This window comes from Oncorhynchus mykiss, chromosome Y (assembly GCF_013265735.2).
Source record: "Oncorhynchus mykiss isolate Arlee chromosome Y, USDA_OmykA_1.1, whole genome shotgun sequence".
In the NCBI taxonomy this organism is placed as follows: domain Eukaryota; kingdom Metazoa; phylum Chordata; class Actinopteri; order Salmoniformes; family Salmonidae; genus Oncorhynchus; species Oncorhynchus mykiss.
The window spans coordinates 1,794,792-1,813,790 of NC_048593.1; the positions used below are offsets into that span (position 1 = coordinate 1,794,792).

Here is an 18,999-nt window from a genome sequence, read left to right on the forward strand (position 1 = left end):
TCATCATTGGAGTGGCATTATGGAGCCTTACAATGTATTAACAATCTAAACACATTGTCCATCGTTTGTAGAACATTAATACCTCTAAATTAAGCATATAGGAGTACCTATTTCCTTGTTAACTGTAGAAAAGCCGCATGTGTGCACTCCCTCAAATCGTTTGGAGAAAATATCCTTTCTATTTTATTCAGCTTTGTTCAATTGTGTTGTTCATACTATAAAATAATACCATGGAATTCTAACCTCTTGTCTGCTAAATGAACTAGTGTAGGCCATAGTCATATGGCATCGCCAGATCAGGTCCTAACTTAAGGACAACTCAGAGTATGCTATTCTGTTCTTATGAAATATACATTTTCTTCATAGCATGTTTCTTTAGACCTGTCTAAAATAAATCATGGATTTATTGTGAAGGTGTAGGCTCTATTACATGGATTTATTAGACTTTTTAAAATGTAGATGTTCCAAAGGGCTGCATCAGTGGCTTGTAGGTGTGTGGAAGCCAGGAGATGCTACATGTCTTTGTTATTTAACGGTTAATTACCGTGAGGCCGACAGTTATTTGCTTGACAGTCACCGGCTGACGATATTTCGTGACCGCCACAGCCCTACTCAGACCTAAAGAAATTCCAGCCCGGTAACCATGAAGTGCTTTGAAAGGCTGGTCATGGCTCACATCAACACCATCATCCTGGAAACCCTAGACCCACTTCAATTCGCATACCGCCCAACAGATCCACAGATGACGCAATCTCAATCACACTCCATACAGCCCTTTCCCACCTGGACAAAAGGAACACCTATGTGAGAATGCTGTTCATTAACTACAGCTCAGCATTCAACACCATAGTGTCCACAAAGCTCATCACTAAGCTAAGGACCCTAGGGCTCAACACCTCCCTCTGCAACTGGATCTTGGACTTTCTGACCGGCCGCCCCCAGGTGGTAAGGGTAGGCAACAACACATCTGCCACGCTGATCCTCACCATGGGGGCTCCTCAGGGGTGCGTGCTTAGTCCCCTCCTGTACTCCCTGTTCACCCATGACTGCGTGGCCAAGCACGACTCCAACACCGTCAAGTTTGCTGACGACACAACGGTGGTAGGCCTGATCACCAACAACGATGAGACAGCCTATAGGGAAGGAGGTCAGAGACCTGGCAGTGTGGTGCCTAGACAACAACCTCTCCCTCAACGTGAACAAGACAAAGGAGATGATCGTAGACTACAGGAAAAGGAGGGCGAACACGCCCCCATTCACGTTGATGGGCTGTAGTGGAGTGGGTTGAGAGTTTCAAGTTCCTTGGTGTTCACATCACCAGAAAACTATCATGGTCCAAACACACCAAGAAAGTTGTGAAGTGGGCATGACAACACCTTTTCCCCCTCAGGAGACTGAAAAGATTTGGCATCTCCAGATCCTCAAAACGTTCTACAGCTGCACCATCGAGAGCATCCTGACCGGTTATATCAGCGCCTGGTATGGCAACCGCTCAGCATCCAACCGTAAGGCGCTACAGAGGGTAGTGTGTACAGCCTAGTACGTCACTGGGGCCACTTCCTGCCATCCAGGACTTATATACTAGGTGGTGTCAGAGGAAGGCCCAAAAAATTGTCAGACTTCAGTCACCCAAGTCATAGACTGTTCTCTCTGCTACCACACGGCAAGCTGTACCAGAGTGCCAAGTCTAGGTCCAACAGGCTCCTTAACAGCTTCTACTCCCTAGCCATAAGACTGCTAAACAATTAATAAAATTGACTCCCTTTGTTTTTACACTACTACTACTCGCTGTTTATTATCTATACATAGTTACTTCACCCCTATGTACAAATTACCTCGACTAACCTGTACCCCCGCACATTGACTCGGTACCGGTACCCCCTGTATATAGCCTCGTTATTGTTAATTTTTACTTTAGTTTATTTAGTAAATATTTTGGTAACTTTTTTTCTTAACTGAATTGTTGGTTAAGTGCTTGTGCGCATTTCGCGATAAGGTCAACCTGTTGTATTCGGGCACACGTGACATATGATTTGTTTTGAATCATACAATCAGAATCTTCTCAAAAACTCTCTTACCACACAACAATAAAGGTTATCAGAACTACCAGTAGTCTTCATAAACAACTGAACACATAAACAAACACAGTGTAAATGACAATAAAACAAACTAATTACCGATTGGTAATGGTTGGAAAAGGTTGTAATCAGTCAATGGAATCTGCCAAGAACAGAAAGGCCACGGAGAACAGCAGAGACCACCGGAGATGGGTAGTCCAACAATGTACATTAGTAGATCTGAGCCTTGTTGTTATTGCGACACGATTACAATACAAACCATTTTTAAATACAACAAACGTTTAAATACAACAAACAAACGGAGTAAAGGAGCTTCCGAACTGAGGGTTGAACACTTCCTCATTCCCACCACTGTCAACCATCTTTTGTGCAGCTGATGCTGGCTATTTAATAGGAAATTAAAAGGTAAGCTCCCCATTTGGGAGGAGAAGCACAGGCGGTTCAGACAAATTCAGGGCCGTCACAACACAGGTCAGTGCTAAACATGTTAGTTGCTGTTTTCCCTCTCCTCTCGCCAGCTGACAATAGGAACAGAAAGAAGGTGGACCCTAACAAGAGAACGCGTGACTTCTCTGCTTTTAAACACACGGAGAACGAGTGCAAGGTGAAGATCTCTCCCCAGTTGATGCTGGCTGCGCATCGCTTCCTGGCTACAGGTGAGTGGACTGTCATAAGCACGTATGAGCCTTCCTAATGTCCTATAATACATTTTTAATAAATGGTCTCTCAATCAATGAAAGTATCTATTTGTATCAACAGAACAGCTGGTATTTAGTCTGGATGATAATGGGATTAGACAGAATTCTCATCAGATTTATGATGCATCTTAATGCATTATACACCCTTTAAGTGTTACCGATCTGTCTGAATTGAAGGCGCTATCTGTAAGTCTGATTTCCGGGTGTCTCTCTCTCCCCATTAAACCCTCACCCCCTCTCTCCTTCTCAACAGAGGTGAGTCTGTTCAGTCCCTGTCAGGTCACTGAGAAGGTGTTACTGAGGATCCTGAGGCACCCTGATGTCATCCAGGAGATCAAATTCAATGACGGCGACAAGCGATCCGCTCTACATTACATCTACCAGAGAGGCAAACCTGTCGACTACTTCATACTCATACTGCAGGTACCCATTACTGTCCCTCTCTCTCACACACCTCTACACCTCTACATCTACCAGAGAGGCAAACCTGTCGACTACTTCATACTCATACTGCAGGTACCCATTACTGTCCCTCTCTCTCACACACCTCCACCTCTACATCTACCAGAGAGGCAAACCTGTCGACTACTTCATACTCATACTGCAGGTACCCATTACTGTCCCTCTCTCTCACACACCTCTACACCTCTACATCTACCAGAGAGGCAAACCTGTCGACTACTTCATACTCATACTGCAGGTACCCATTACTGTCCCTCTCTCTCACACACCTCCACCTCTACATCTACCAGAGAGGCAAACCTGTCGACTACTTCATACTCATACTGCAGGTACCCATTACTGTCCCTCTCTCTCACACACCTCTACACCTCTACATCTACCAGAGAGGCAAACCTGTCGACTACTTCATACTCATACTGCAGGTACCCATTACTGTCCCTCTCTCTCACACACCTCTACACCTCTACATCTACCAGAGAGGCAAACCTGTCGACTACTTCATACTCATACTGCAGGTACCCATTACTGTCCCTCTCTCTCACACACCTCTACACCTCTACATCTACCAGAGAGGCAAACCTGTCGACTACTTCATACTCATACTGCAGGTACCCATTACTGTCCCTCTCTCTCACACACCTCTACACCTCTACATCTACCAGAGAGGCAAACCTGTCGACTACTTCATACTCATACTGCAGGTACCCATTACTGTCCCTCTCTCTCACACACCTCTACACCTCTACATCTACCAGAGAGGCAAACCTGTCGACTACTTCATACTCATACTGCAGGTACCCATTACTGTCCCTCTCTCTCACACACCTACACCTCTACATCTACCAGAGAGGCAAACCTGTCGACTACTTCATACTCATACTGCAGGTACCCATTACTGTCCCTCTCTCTCACACACCTCCACCTCTACATCTACCAGAGAGGCAAACCTGTCGACTACTTCATACTCATACTGCAGGTACCCATTACTGTCCCTCTCTCTCACACACCTCTACACCTCTACATCTACCAGAGAGGCAAACCTGTCGACTACTTCATACTCATACTGCAGGTACCCATTACTGTCCCTCTCTCTCACACACCTCCACCTCTACATCTACCAGAGAGGCAAACCTGTCGACTACTTCATACTCATACTGCAGGTACCCATTACTGTCCCTCTCTCTCACACACCTCTACACCTCTACATCTACCAGAGAGGCAAACCTGTCGACTACTTCATACTCATACTGCAGGTACCCATTACTGTCCCTCTCTCTCACACACCTCCACCTCTACATCTACCAGAGAGGCAAACCTGTCGACTACTTCATACTCATACTGCAGGTACCCATTACTGTCCCTCTCTCTCACACACCTCTACACCTCTACATCTACCAGAGAGGCAAACCTGTCGACTACTTCATACTCATACTGCAGGTACCCATTACTGTCCCTCTCTCTCACACACCTCTACACCTCTACATCTACCAGAGAGGCAAACCTGTCGACTACTTCATACTCATACTGCAGGTACCCATTACTGTCCCTCTCTCTCACACACCTCTACACCTCTACATCTACCAGAGAGGCAAACCTGTCGACTACTTCATACTCATACTGCAGGTACCCATTACTGTCCCTCTCTCTCACACACCTCTACACCTCTACATCTACCAGAGAGGCAAACCTGTCGACTACTTCATACTCATACTGCAGGTACCCATTACTGTCCCTCTCTCTCACACACCTCTACACCTCTACATCTACCAGAGAGGCAAACCTGTCGACTACTTCATACTCATACTGCAGGTACCCATTACTGTCCCTCTCTCTCACACACCTCTACACCTCTACATCTACCAGAGAGGCAAACCTGTCGACTACTTCATACTCATACTGCAGGTACCCATTACTGTCCCTCTCTCTCACACACCTCTACACCTCTACATCTACCAGAGAGGCAAACCTGTCGACTACTTCATACTCATACTGCAGGTACCCATTACTGTCCCTCTCTCTCACACACCTCTACATCTACCAGAGAGGCAAACCTGTCGACTACTTCATACTCATACTGCAGGTACCCATTACTGTCCCTCTCTCTCACACACCTCTACATCTACCAGAGAGGCAAACCTGTCGACTACTTCATACTCATACTGCAGGTACCCATTACTGTCCCTCTCTCTCACACACCTCCACCTCTACATCTACCAGAGAGGCAAACCTGTCGACTACTTCATACTCATACTGCAGGTACCCATTACTGTCCCTCTCTCTCACACACCTCCACCTCTACATCTACCAGAGAGGCAAACCTGTCGACTACTTCATACTCATACTGCAGGTACCCATTACTGTCCCTCTCTCTCACACACCTCTACACCTCTACATCTACCAGAGAGGCAAACCTGTCGACTACTTCATACTCATACTGCAGGTACCCATTACTGTCCCTCTCTCTCACACACCTCTACACCTCTACATCTACCAGAGAGGCAAACCTGTCGACTACTTCATACTCATACTGCAGGTACCCATTACTGTCCCTCTCTCTCACACACCTCTACACCTCTACATCTACCAGAGAGGCAAACCTGTCGACTACTTCATACTCATACTGCAGGTACCCATTACTGTCCCTCTCTCTCACACACCTCCACCTCTACATCTACCAGAGAGGCAAACCTGTCGACTACTTCATACTCATACTGCAGGTACCCATTACTCTCCCTCTCTCTCACACACCTCCACCTCTACATCTACCAGAGAGGCAAACCTGTCGACTACTTCATACTCATACTGCAGGTACCCATTACTGTCCCTCTCTCTCACACACCTCCACCTCTACATCTACCAGAGAGGCAAACCTGTCGACTACTTCATACTCATACTGCAGGTACCCATTACTGTCCCTCTCTCTCACACACCTCTACACCTCTACATCTACCAGAGAGGCAAACCTGTCGACTACTTCATACTCATACTGCAGGTACCCATTACTGTCCCTCTCTCTCACACACCTCTACACCTCTACATCTACCAGAGAGGCAAACCTGTCGACTACTTCATACTCATACTGCAGGTACCCATTACTGTCCCTCTCTCTCACACACCTCTACACCTCTACATCTACCAGAGAGGCAAACCTGTCGACTACTTCATACTCATACTGCAGGTACCCATTACTGTCCCTCTCTCTCACACACCTCTACATCTACCAGAGAGGCAAACCTGTCGACTACTTCATACTCATACTGCAGGTACCCATTACTGTCCCTCTCTCTCACACACCTCCACCTCTACATCTACCAGAGAGGCAAACCTGTCGACTACTTCATACTCATACTGCAGGTACCCATTACTGTCCCTCTCTCTCACACACCTCTACACCTCTACATCTACCAGAGAGGCAAACCTGTCGACTACTTCATACTCATACTGCAGGTACCCATTACTGTCCCTCTCTCTCACACACCTCTACATCTACCAGAGAGGCAAACCTGTCGACTACTTCATACTCATACTGCAGGTACCCATTACTGTCCCTCTCTCTCACACACCTCCACCTCTACATCTACCAGAGAGGCAAACCTGTCGACTACTTCATACTCATACTGCAGGTACCCATTACTGTCCCTCTCTCTCACACACCTCCACCTCTACATCTACCAGAGAGGCAAACCTGTCGACTACTTCATACTCATACTGCAGGTACCCATTACTGTCCCTCTCTCTCACACACCTCCACCTCTACATCTACCAGAGAGGCAAACCTGTCGACTACTTCATACTCATACTGCAGGTACCCATTACTGTCCCTCTCTCTCACACACCTCTACACCTCTACATCTACCAGAGAGGCAAACCTGTCGACTACTTCATACTCATACTGCAGGTACCCATTACTGTCCCTCTCTCTCACACACCTCTACACCTCTACATCTACCAGAGAGGCAAACCTGTCGACTACTTCATACTCATACTGCAGGTACCCATTACTGTCCCTCTCTCTCACACACCTCTACACCTCTACATCTACCAGAGAGGCAAACCTGTCGACTACTTCATACTCATACTGCAGGTACCCATTACTGTCCCTCTCTCTCACACACCTCTACACCTCTACATCTACCAGAGAGGCAAACCTGTCGACTACTTCATACTCATACTGCAGGTACCCATTACTGTCCCTCTCTCTCACACACCTCCACCTCTACATCTACCAGAGAGGCAAACCTGTCGACTACTTCATACTCATACTGCAGGTACCCATTACTGTCCCTCTCTCTCACACACCTCTACACCTCTACATCTACCAGAGAGGCAAACCTGTCGACTACTTCATACTCATACTGCAGGTACCCATTACTGTCCCTCTCTCTCACACACCTCCACCTCTACATCTACCAGAGAGGCAAACCTGTCGACTACTTCATACTCATACTGCAGGTACCCATTACTGTCCCTCTCTCTCACACACCTCCACCTCTACATCTACCAGAGAGGCAAACCTGTCGACTACTTCATACTCATACTGCAGGTACCCATTACTGTCCCTCTCTCTCACACACCTCTACACCTCTACATCTACCAGAGAGGCAAACCTGTCGACTACTTCATACTCATACTGCAGGTACCCATTACTGTCCCTCTCTCTCACACACCTCTACACCTCTACATCTACCAGAGAGGCAAACCTGTCGACTACTTCATACTCATACTGCAGGTACCCATTACTCTCCCTCTCTCTCACACACCTCCACCTCTACATCTACCAGAGAGGCAAACCTGTCGACTACTTCATACTCATACTGCAGGTACCCATTACTGTCCCTCTCTCTCACACACCTCTACACCTCTACATCTACCAGAGAGGCAAACCTGTCGACTACTTCATACTCATACTGCAGGTACCCATTACTGTCCCTCTCTCTCACACACCTCTACACCTCTACATCTACCAGAGAGGCAAACCTGTCGACTACTTCATACTCATACTGCAGGTACCCATTACTGTCCCTCTCTCTCACACACCTCCACCTCTACATCTACCAGAGAGGCAAACCTGTCGACTACTTCATACTCATACTGCAGGTACCCATTACTGTCCCTCTCTCTCACACACCTCCACCTCTACATCTACCAGAGAGGCAAACCTGTCGACTACTTCATACTCATACTGCAGGTACCCATTACTGTCCCTCTCTCTCACACACCTCCACCTCTACATCTACCAGAGAGGCAAACCTGTCGACTACTTCATACTCATACTGCAGGTACCCATTACTCTCCCTCTCTCTCACACACCTCTACACCTCTACATCTACCAGAGAGGCAAACCTGTCGACTACTTCATACTCATACTGCAGGTACCCATTACTGTCCCTCTCTCTCACACACCTCCACCTCTACATCTACCAGAGAGGCAAACCTGTCGACTACTTCATACTCATACTGCAGGTACCCATTACTGTCCCTCTCTCTCACACACCTCCACCTCTACATCTACCAGAGAGGCAAACCTGTCGACTACTTCATACTCATACTGCAGGTACCCATTACTCTCCCTCTCTCTCACACACCTCTACACCTCTACATCTACCAGAGAGGCAAACCTGTCGACTACTTCATACTCATACTGCAGGTACCCATTACTGTCCCTCTCTCTCACACACCTCTACACCTCTACATCTACCAGAGAGGCAAACCTGTCGACTACTTCATACTCATACTGCAGGTACCCATTACTGTCCCTCTCTCTCACACACCTCTACACCTCTACATCTACCAGAGAGGCAAACCTGTCGACTACTTCATACTCATACTGCAGGTACCCATTACTGTCCCTCTCTCTCACACACCTCTACACCTCTACATCTACCAGAGAGGCAAACCTGTCGACTACTTCATACTCATACTGCAGGTACCCATTACTCTCCCTCTCTCTCACACACCTCCACCTCTACATCTACCAGAGAGGCAAACCTGTCGACTACTTCATACTCATACTGCAGGTACCCATTACTGTCCCTCTCTCTCACACACCTCTACATCTACCAGAGAGGCAAACCTGTCGACTACTTCATACTCATACTGCAGGTACCCATTACTCTCCCTCTCTCTCACACACCTCTACACCTCTACATCTACCAGAGAGGCAAACCTGTCGACTACTTCATACTCATACTGCAGGTACCCATTACTGTCCCTCTCTCTCACACACCTCTACATCTACCAGAGAGGCAAACCTGTCGACTACTTCATACTCATACTGCAGGTACCCATTACTGTCCCTCTCTCTCACACACCTCTACATCTACCAGAGAGGCAAACCTGTCGACTACTTCATACTCATACTGCAGGTACCCATTACTGTCCCTCTCTCTCACACACCTCTACACCTCTACATCTACCAGAGAGGCAAACCTGTCGACTACTTCATACTCATACTGCAGGTACCCATTACTGTCCCTCTCTCTCACACACCTCTACACCTCTACATCTACCAGAGAGGCAAACCTGTCGACTACTTCATACTCATACTGCAGGTACCCATTACTGTCCCTCTCTCTCACACACCTCCACCTCTACATCTACCAGAGAGGCAAACCTGTCGACTACTTCATACTCATACTGCAGGTACCCATTACTGTCCCTCTCTCTCACACACCTCTACACCTCTACATCTACCAGAGAGGCAAACCTGTCGACTACTTCATACTCATACTGCAGGTACCCATTACTGTCCCTCTCTCTCACACACCTCCACCTCTACATCTACCAGAGAGGCAAACCTGTCGACTACTTCATACTCATACTGCAGGTACCCATTACTGTCCCTCTCTCTCACACACCTCTACACCTCTACATCTACCAGAGAGGCAAACCTGTCGACTACTTCATACTCATACTGCAGGTACCCATTACTGTCCCTCTCTCTCACACACCTCTACACCTCTACATCTACCAGAGAGGCAAACCTGTCGACTACTTCATACTCATACTGCAGGTACCCATTACTGTCCCTCTCTCTCACACACCTCTACACCTCTACATCTACCAGAGAGGCAAACCTGTCGACTACTTCATACTCATACTGCAGGTACCCATTACTGTCCCTCTCTCTCACACACCTCTACACCTCTACATCTACCAGAGAGGCAAACCTGTCGACTACTTCATACTCATACTGCAGGTACCCATTACTGTCCCTCTCTCTCACACACCTCCACCTCTACATCTACCAGAGAGGCAAACCTGTCGACTACTTCATACTCATACTGCAGGTACCCATTACTGTCCCTCTCTCTCACACACCTCTACACCTCTACATCTACCAGAGAGGCAAACCTGTCGACTACTTCATACTCATACTGCAGGTACCCATTACTGTCCCTCTCTCTCACACACCTCTACATCTACCAGAGAGGCAAACCTGTCGACTACTTCATACTCATACTGCAGGTACCCATTACTGTCCCTCTCTCTCACACACCTCTACATCTACATCTACCAGAGAGGCAAACCTGTCGACTACTTCATACTCATACTGCAGGTACCCATTACTGTCCCTCTCTCTCACACACCTCTACACCTCTACATCTACCAGAGAGGCAAACCTGTCGACTACTTCATACTCATACTGCAGGTACCCATTACTGTCCCTCTCTCTCACACACCTCCACCTCTACATCTACCAGAGAGGCAAACCTGTCGACTACTTCATACTCATACTGCAGGTACCCATTACTGTCCCTCTCTCTCACACACCTCCACCTCTACATCTACCAGAGAGGCAAACCTGTCGACTACTTCATACTCATACTGCAGGTACCCATTACTGTCCCTCTCTCTCACACACCTCCACCTCTACATCTACCAGAGAGGCAAACCTGTCGACTACTTCATACTCATACTGCAGGTACCCATTACTGTCCCTCTCTCTCACACACCTCTACATCTACCAGAGAGGCAAACCTGTCGACTACTTCATACTCATACTGCAGGTACCCATTACTGTCCCTCTCTCTCACACACCTCTACACCTCTACATCTACCAGAGAGGCAAACCTGTCGACTACTTCATACTCATACTGCAGGTACCCATTACTGTCCCTCTCTCTCACACACCTCTACATCTACCAGAGAGGCAAACCTGTCGACTACTTCATACTCATACTGCAGGTACCCATTACTGTCCCTCTCTCTCACACACCTCTACACCTCTACATCTACCAGAGAGGCAAACCTGTCGACTACTTCATACTCATACTGCAGGTACCCATTACTCTCCCTCTCTCTCACACACCTCCACCTCTACATCTACCAGAGAGGCAAACCTGTCGACTACTTCATACTCATACTGCAGGTACCCATTACTGTCCCTCTCTCTCACACACCTCTACACCTCTACATCTACCAGAGAGGCAAACCTGTCGACTACTTCATACTCATACTGCAGGTACCCATTACTGTCCCTCTCTCTCACACACCTCTACACCTCTACATCTACCAGAGAGGCAAACCTGTCGACTACTTCATACTCATACTGCAGGTACCCATTACTCTCCCTCTCTCTCACACACCTCTACACCTCTACATCTACCAGAGAGGCAAACCTGTCGACTACTTCATACTCATACTGCAGGTACCCATTACTGTCCCTCTCTCTCACACACCTCTACACCTCTACATCTACCAGAGAGGCAAACCTGTCGACTACTTCATACTCATACTGCAGGTACCCATTACTGTCCCTCTCTCTCACACACCTCCACCTCTACATCTACCAGAGAGGCAAACCTGTCGACTACTTCATACTCATACTGCAGGTACCCATTACTGTCCCTCTCTCTCACACACCTCCACCTCTACATCTACCAGAGAGGCAAACCTGTCGACTACTTCATACTCATACTGCAGGTACCCATTACTGTCCCTCTCTCTCACACACCTCTACACCTCTACATCTACCAGAGAGGCAAACCTGTCGACTACTTCATACTCATACTGCAGGTACCCATTACTGTCCCTCTCTCTCACACACCTCTACACCTCTACATCTACCAGAGAGGCAAACCTGTCGACTACTTCATACTCATACTGCAGGTACCCATTACTGTCCCTCTCTCTCACACACCTCTACATCTACCAGAGAGGCAAACCTAATTAACAAATATCAACATACTACTCAGCCATACTGAGAATTCATCATCTAATGCGTAATTGCATTGATTCCTGCCATTCGTTCATTCTGGTAAAGCTCGTCACCATATCTGATTATCAGCGGGTCTCAAGACGATTCTCTTCCTCAATAGTGTGCAGAAAGTTCTACTAGATGACAAGCCAAAATATATGAAATCCTTTAAAGCATAAAACATTTTTGAAATTTCACGTACTCTTAAAGTATGTTATATTTTCGCATACCCATCATCTCTACTATTTAGAACGCAAGTACGGGTATTCAGGCACAGCCACAGACTTCTTGACTGTGAATTAGGCTCAGCTGTGTGGGTCCTTTGGTGTGACTCAGCCTACTGTTTAAGTGTACAGCACAATGTACAGAGCCTAGTGAAAGTCTACACATCCTTTGTTGTACAGTGTTCAGATTTTTCTGAAAGGGATTCATTTGTTGATGGGGTTTTTTGTACGGATCTACTTCACATATTTCAAAGTGAAAGAGAAATGAATGAATTAAAAATAAGATAACGAAGAGGTCTTGATTGCGTATGTCTTCACACCCCAGAGTTAATATTTGGTAGAAGCACCTTTAGCTGCCTAATAACTCTTAGGGCAACCTATGTCATTAGTTATTGACAAAACTTCCCAAGGTCAGTCAGTTTTTTTTTAAAGCAGATTTAAGTGCTTACGTGTGTGTGTGTGTGTCAAGTGACCTTGTGTGACGCTTAGCTGTGGGGCAGACTTGCTCTTCACTAATTGATCCCTTTTATGTAAGGAGAAACCGAAAGAGGGAAGAGGAGTGGAGAGAGAGGGAGGATTGGAAAGGGGAGGAAAATACAGTTGATGTCGGAACTTTATATACACTTAGGTTGGAGTCATTAAAACTCGTTTTACAACCACTCCACAAATTCACGCGTCAGTTAGGACATCTACTTTGTGCATGACAAGTAATTTTTCAATCAATTGTTTACGGACAGATTATTTAACTCATAATTCACTGTATCACAATTCCAGTGGGTCAGAAGTTCACATACACCTAGTTGACTGGGCCTTTAAACAGCTTGGAAAATTCCAGAAAATTATGTCATGGCTTTAGAATCTTCTGATAGGCTAAATGACATAATTTGAGTCAATTGGAGGTGTACCTGTGGATATATTTCAAGGCCAACCTTCAAACTCAGTGCCTCTTTGCTTGACATCATGGGAAAATCAAAAGAAATCAGCCAAGACCTCAGAAAAATCAATTGTAGACCTCCACAAGTCTTTGTTCATCCTTGGGAGCAATTTCCAAACGCCTAAAGGTACCACGTTCATCTGTACAAACAATAGTACGCTAGTATAAACACCATGGGACCACGCAGCCGTCATACCGCTCAGGAAGGAGACGCATTTTGTCTCCTAGAGATGAACGTACTTTGGTGCGAAAAGTGCAAATCAATCCCAGAACAACAGCAAAGGACCTTGTGAAGATGCTCGAGGAAACTGGTACAAAAGTATCTATAGCCACAGTAAAACGAGTCCTATATCAACATAACCTGAAAGGCAACTCAGCAAGGAAGAAGCCACTGCTCCAAAACCGCCATAAATAATCCAGACTACGGTTTGCAACTGTACATAGGGACAAAGATCGTACTTTTTGGATAAATGTCCTCTGGTCTGATGAAACAAAAAATAGAACTGTTTGGCAATAATGATCATTGTTATGTTTGGAGGAAAAAGGGGGAGGCTTGCAAGCCGAAGAACACCATCCCAACCGTGAAGCACGGGGGTGGCAGCATCATTTGTGGAGGTGTTTTGCTGCAGGAGGGTCTGGTGCACTTCACAAAATAGATGGCATCATGAGGTGGGGAAATTGTGGATATATTGAAGCAACATCTCAAGACATTAGTCAGGAAGTTAAAGCTTGGTCGCAAATGTGTCTTCCAGATGGACAATGAGTCCAAGCATACTTCCAAAGTTGTGGCAAAATGGCTTAAGGACAACAAAGTCAAGGTATTGGAGTGGCCATCACAAAGCCCTGACCTCAATCCTATAGAAAATATATTGAGTGTATGTAAACTTCTGACCCACTGGGAATGTGATGAAAGAAATAAAAGCTTAAATAAATCATTCTCTCTACTATTATTCTGACATTTCACATTCTTAAATTAAAGTGGTAATCCTAACTGGCTAAAACAGAATTTTTACTTGGATTAAATGTCAGGAATAGTGAAAAACTGAGCCTAAATGTAATTTGCTAAGGTGGATGTAAACTTCCGACTTCAACTGTAGAACAACATTCTCATTCAGACAAGAATCACATCCCTGTTTAAGTCAGCGCTATGCTGCATCAGGCACACACACGCATCAGTCCACTCTGACTGCAGACCGTAGCCTGCAGTGTTTAGACTAGTATGTTTGCCCAGCCCACAGACACACTGCCTCACAGAGCACATCATTAAATCATAGCCTGGAGTTCCGCTCCCTTAATGGCGGTCGGGCAAAGGTTAACCCTCCCCTCACACACACACACACACACTACCCCATGCTGATTCACCGGGGGGATTACCCAGATCACCCTGGGGAAGAGATCGGGGCGATGAGTCTTAAACGGCCCTGGGTAATCAGTCATTTCAGCATGGCTGTCAGTGTGTGTAATTGTGCCAAGTTTTAATCTCTTCTGAGAAAGGGCAAGGCACTACAAGTGTACATACCACAGCCTACCACAATACACACAGACGATACATCAACACATAGACCAGGGGTACTCAAGTGCTATTTATTGTTTACATAGCCCTCTCCGCTGACACTCAAATAGCTGCCAATGTTATTCATGACCTTGTATCCCAGGCTGAGACAGAGTCACCTGAAGCAGTAAAGCTAACCACAGAGAACTTTAACCAACATATCAGCAATATGTTACATGTCCTACCTGAAATGAAGCCTGCCTGGACCTCTTATGGTAACATCCCAGGTGCGTATTTTTCCAAGGCGCTACCCAATCTTAGGGGTTCAGATCATAACATGGTTCAGCTCATCCCAGCTACTGAAGCCCTCCAGGACTGTTTTGAGTCCACTGACTGGGTGGCCCTGACGGACAGCACCAATGACCTGGACGAGGCAGCGCATACTGTCTCAGAGGATATCCGTTTCTGTGAGGATCTCGTTATTTCTAAAAAGAAAGTCAACATCTTCCCCAATAATAAACCGTGGGTAGTAACTCAGGAATTAAAAGAGCTCCTCTGCCAAAAAACAAGTGCTTAAATCAGTGCAAGGCAGCATACAAAGACACATTTAGAAAACCTTTTCAAGGACAGTAGGAAAGGCTGGCAAGGGCCACAAACCATCACAGGCCACAAACCATCACAGGCCACAAACCATCACAGGCCACAAACCAATGAGACATTGTGTGACCATCGAAATGACCTTTGCTTTTGCAATTGATTTGAACAGTTTCAATTGTAGGTTTGACTTGTGATTTTACATCGCAGCAGAAAGTGGCCTTGGACAGTATAGACAGCATACCAGCTGTTGATGTACAGATCTCTCTGAATGACGTCAAGCAATACTTTCAACGTGTCAAAAGCAAACGAAAATCATATGTTCCAGACGGCGTCAGCAGCAAGGCAGTTCAGGCATGCGCAGACCAGCTCGCATTACCGTTCCAGCTGTCACTGAACTGTGGGAGAATTCCAGTCTTTATGGAAAAAGTCTACTGATTGTCCCAACACCTGAAAAGATCTGTACCTAATGAAAATGTTTTAGAAAGTAGTTGAAAAACAAATTCTCTCTGGTCTCCCATCCCAATTAGAACCAAACCAATTCGCCTACCGTGCCTCTATGGGTGTTGACGATGAGCTACTGGTCAAGCTGAACAATATCTACGAACATTTAGAAAAGGCAAATAGCCTAGTGAAAATGTGTTCATTGACTTCAGTAGCGCGTTTAACACCGTCCAACACCACCTACTGGTGGATAAGCTGGTGATTTTGGGAGTCAGCTCTCTACTGATCAAGTGGATTACAATTTTCCTTGAATAGTTTCCTTGAAATATTCGTTAAGAAAATGAAAGAGATGGAAATAGATTTCAGAAGGAACACAACTCCACCACCTGCTACGAAGAACAATGGGAAATCCGCTGATTTTAGAGTGACCACATAAAAGTACCTGGGAATCCAAATAGACAAGCTGAAATGCAAGGACTGTGCCTTTGCAAAGATAAAGAAATTGCAACAGATAATGTTTTTCTAAGCAAACTGAACCGTTTTAATGTCGAACCGCCATATCTTACAAATGTTCTGTAAATCTGTCCTCCAGAGTGTGCTGTCCTTTTGGTCTGATATGCATGTTTGGAAACAAGACCAAGTCCAGCTTCAGCGCTTGATTAAGACAGCGGGAAGGATAATTGGTATCGATCAAGAATCAGCCATCAACCTGTACACAAACCTCCTAAAACTTGGAAAGCATTTTACAGGACAGATCCCCTTCACTGAAAACTCAGTCACAGCAGCAGCCGGACAAGGCTTTCTTAAAAAGAAAATCAAAACCGATAGATATGGGGACTTTATTTTCCCACAGCCATTAGGCTGTATAATAGTCTGTTGATCCCTCGAGTATACAGCATATTGCACTTTCACTTTTAAATGTGTAGCTATGGCACTTTGAATGAATTCTGTTGTGTGGTTCCTGTGTTTTCGGTTTTCGTGTTGGGATAATAAAGTTGACCTGAATCTGAAGTATTTGAGAAGGTCCAGTCACACACTTCCTTGGTGACACAGGTCCGGATGGATAATGTCATTTATCGGTGTAGTGACAAACCTCCACCTCGCATCCCATGCGACCCCAAACTGTTCTCATAGCCAACAAGAGGGGTGTGGACATTTTGTAGTTTTAAAGCTCATTTTCTGCAATTCTACACATTCTTCCATGTCTGATGTGTGTTTATGATACCAGGAGACGAAGCCCGACCGTGTGGAAATAAATCAAATACAATTCTGTGTTGTTTTGTTGACGACACCCAAGGTGACACTGTGCAGATACAGCAACATGAGCACAGTTGCTCTGGTTTCACCATTCAGGAAGGTGTGTGTGCACGGTTCGGTTGTGTGTGTATGTGTCATCTGTTGGGGGTTATTGGGATGTGTTTTGCCAGGGCACATTGACATTTGTGTTTGTGTGTGTGAGAGAGAGACACTGGAACCTCAGCATGCACACCTGCACTGTGATATAATATTGATGAGACCGCCAGGGTTCTCTTTTACCTTGGTAGGAAGGCTCAGTCATAGAAACGTAGCAGATAGATCAGACAACATTAGCAGTAGAAGTAGAATCATAATATTCCTGGTCAGATGATCAGGCTTAACTTGACGACTGCATAAAATCGTGCATTGATGTCAAGAGTTAGGATTCGGGCCTTTGTGGCTAGATCAGTGCTAACACAGCATGAAGAAACATAGTAGATAGAGACAACACCACTGAAGCAGTAGAAACGCTGCATCTCTGTGTGTTCACTTTGTCCGACTGAGATCTGTGTGTATGTGAAATAAAGGTAAATACCTGCACACTGATGAATGCTCTTGTAATGTATGTCACTACTCATCAGTGTGTGTGTTAATGTATGTCAAACTACTCATCAGTGTGTGTTAATGTATGTCACTACTCATCAGTGTGTGTGTTAATGTATGTCACTACTCATCAGTGTGTGTTAATGTATGTCAAACTACTCATCAGTGTGTGTGTTAATGTATGTCACTACTCATCAGTGTGTTAATGTATGTCACTACTCATCAGTGTGTGTGTTAATGTATGTCACTACTCATCAGTGTGTGTGTGTTAATGTATGTCACTACTCATCAGTGTGTGTGTTAATGTATGTCAAACTACTCATCAGTGTGTGTGTTAATGTATGTCACTACTCATCAGTGTGTGTGTGTTAATGTATGTCACTACTCATCAGTGTGTGTGTTAATGTATGTCAAACTACTCATCAGTGTGTGTGTGTTAATGTATGTCAAACTACTCATCAGTGTGTGTGTGTTAATGTATGTCAAAGTACTCATCAGTGTGTGGCTATGTATCTTTATTTCATTGGTTTACTTTTTGTTCACAGCACAAGTCAAAGTGTGAAAATTGCTTTGAAACTCTGTGTGTGTTCCTCAGGGGCGAGTGGAGGTGGAGGCTGGAAACGAGAACATGAAGTTTGAGACAGGACCCTTCTCCTACTATGGAGTCATGGCTCTTAGCTCACCATCACTGGGTGAGCGCACACACACGTAATTGATATATGATCAGACCACAGACACAAGCAATGCACGTAAACACTGGTACAGAGATACACACACACACACACACAGACGCTCTCTCTTTCTCCCCCTTTCTCTCTCATACACACATGCACAAACAATGTGATAACTTTCGGTGCGCTTGCCTCTGTCTAAACTTGTTTCAGTCAGATAGTGTTTCTGGTCTTCAGCATTTCGGCCTTCAATTTTTATTCCTGAAACACCAGCTTCGCTGACCAACATCCAGAAATGCTCAACTCAAACACCCACACACCAGAAGGGATGGGGGAAATGCTCAACTAGCACTGTGCACAGCTC

The 18,999-nt window shown here is 45.7% G+C and overlaps 1 protein-coding gene across 4 annotated transcripts in view; it reads left to right on the forward strand.

Moving 5' to 3' along the window:
- The window catches only part of LOC110509516 (metal transporter CNNM4), a 38,453-nt gene that overhangs the window by 11,654 nt on the left and 7,800 nt on the right, over positions 1–18,999 (forward strand). For all 4 annotated transcript variants that reach the window (XM_036967432.1, XM_036967434.1, XM_036967435.1 and 1 more), the window contains exons 3-5: positions 2,597–2,734; positions 3,030–3,199; positions 18,560–18,656. In XM_036967432.1, the coding sequence (XP_036823327.1) occupies positions 2,597–2,734; positions 3,030–3,199; positions 18,560–18,656 (405 nt within the window). The remainder of the gene's footprint in view (positions 1–2,596; positions 2,735–3,029; positions 3,200–18,559; positions 18,657–18,999) is intronic.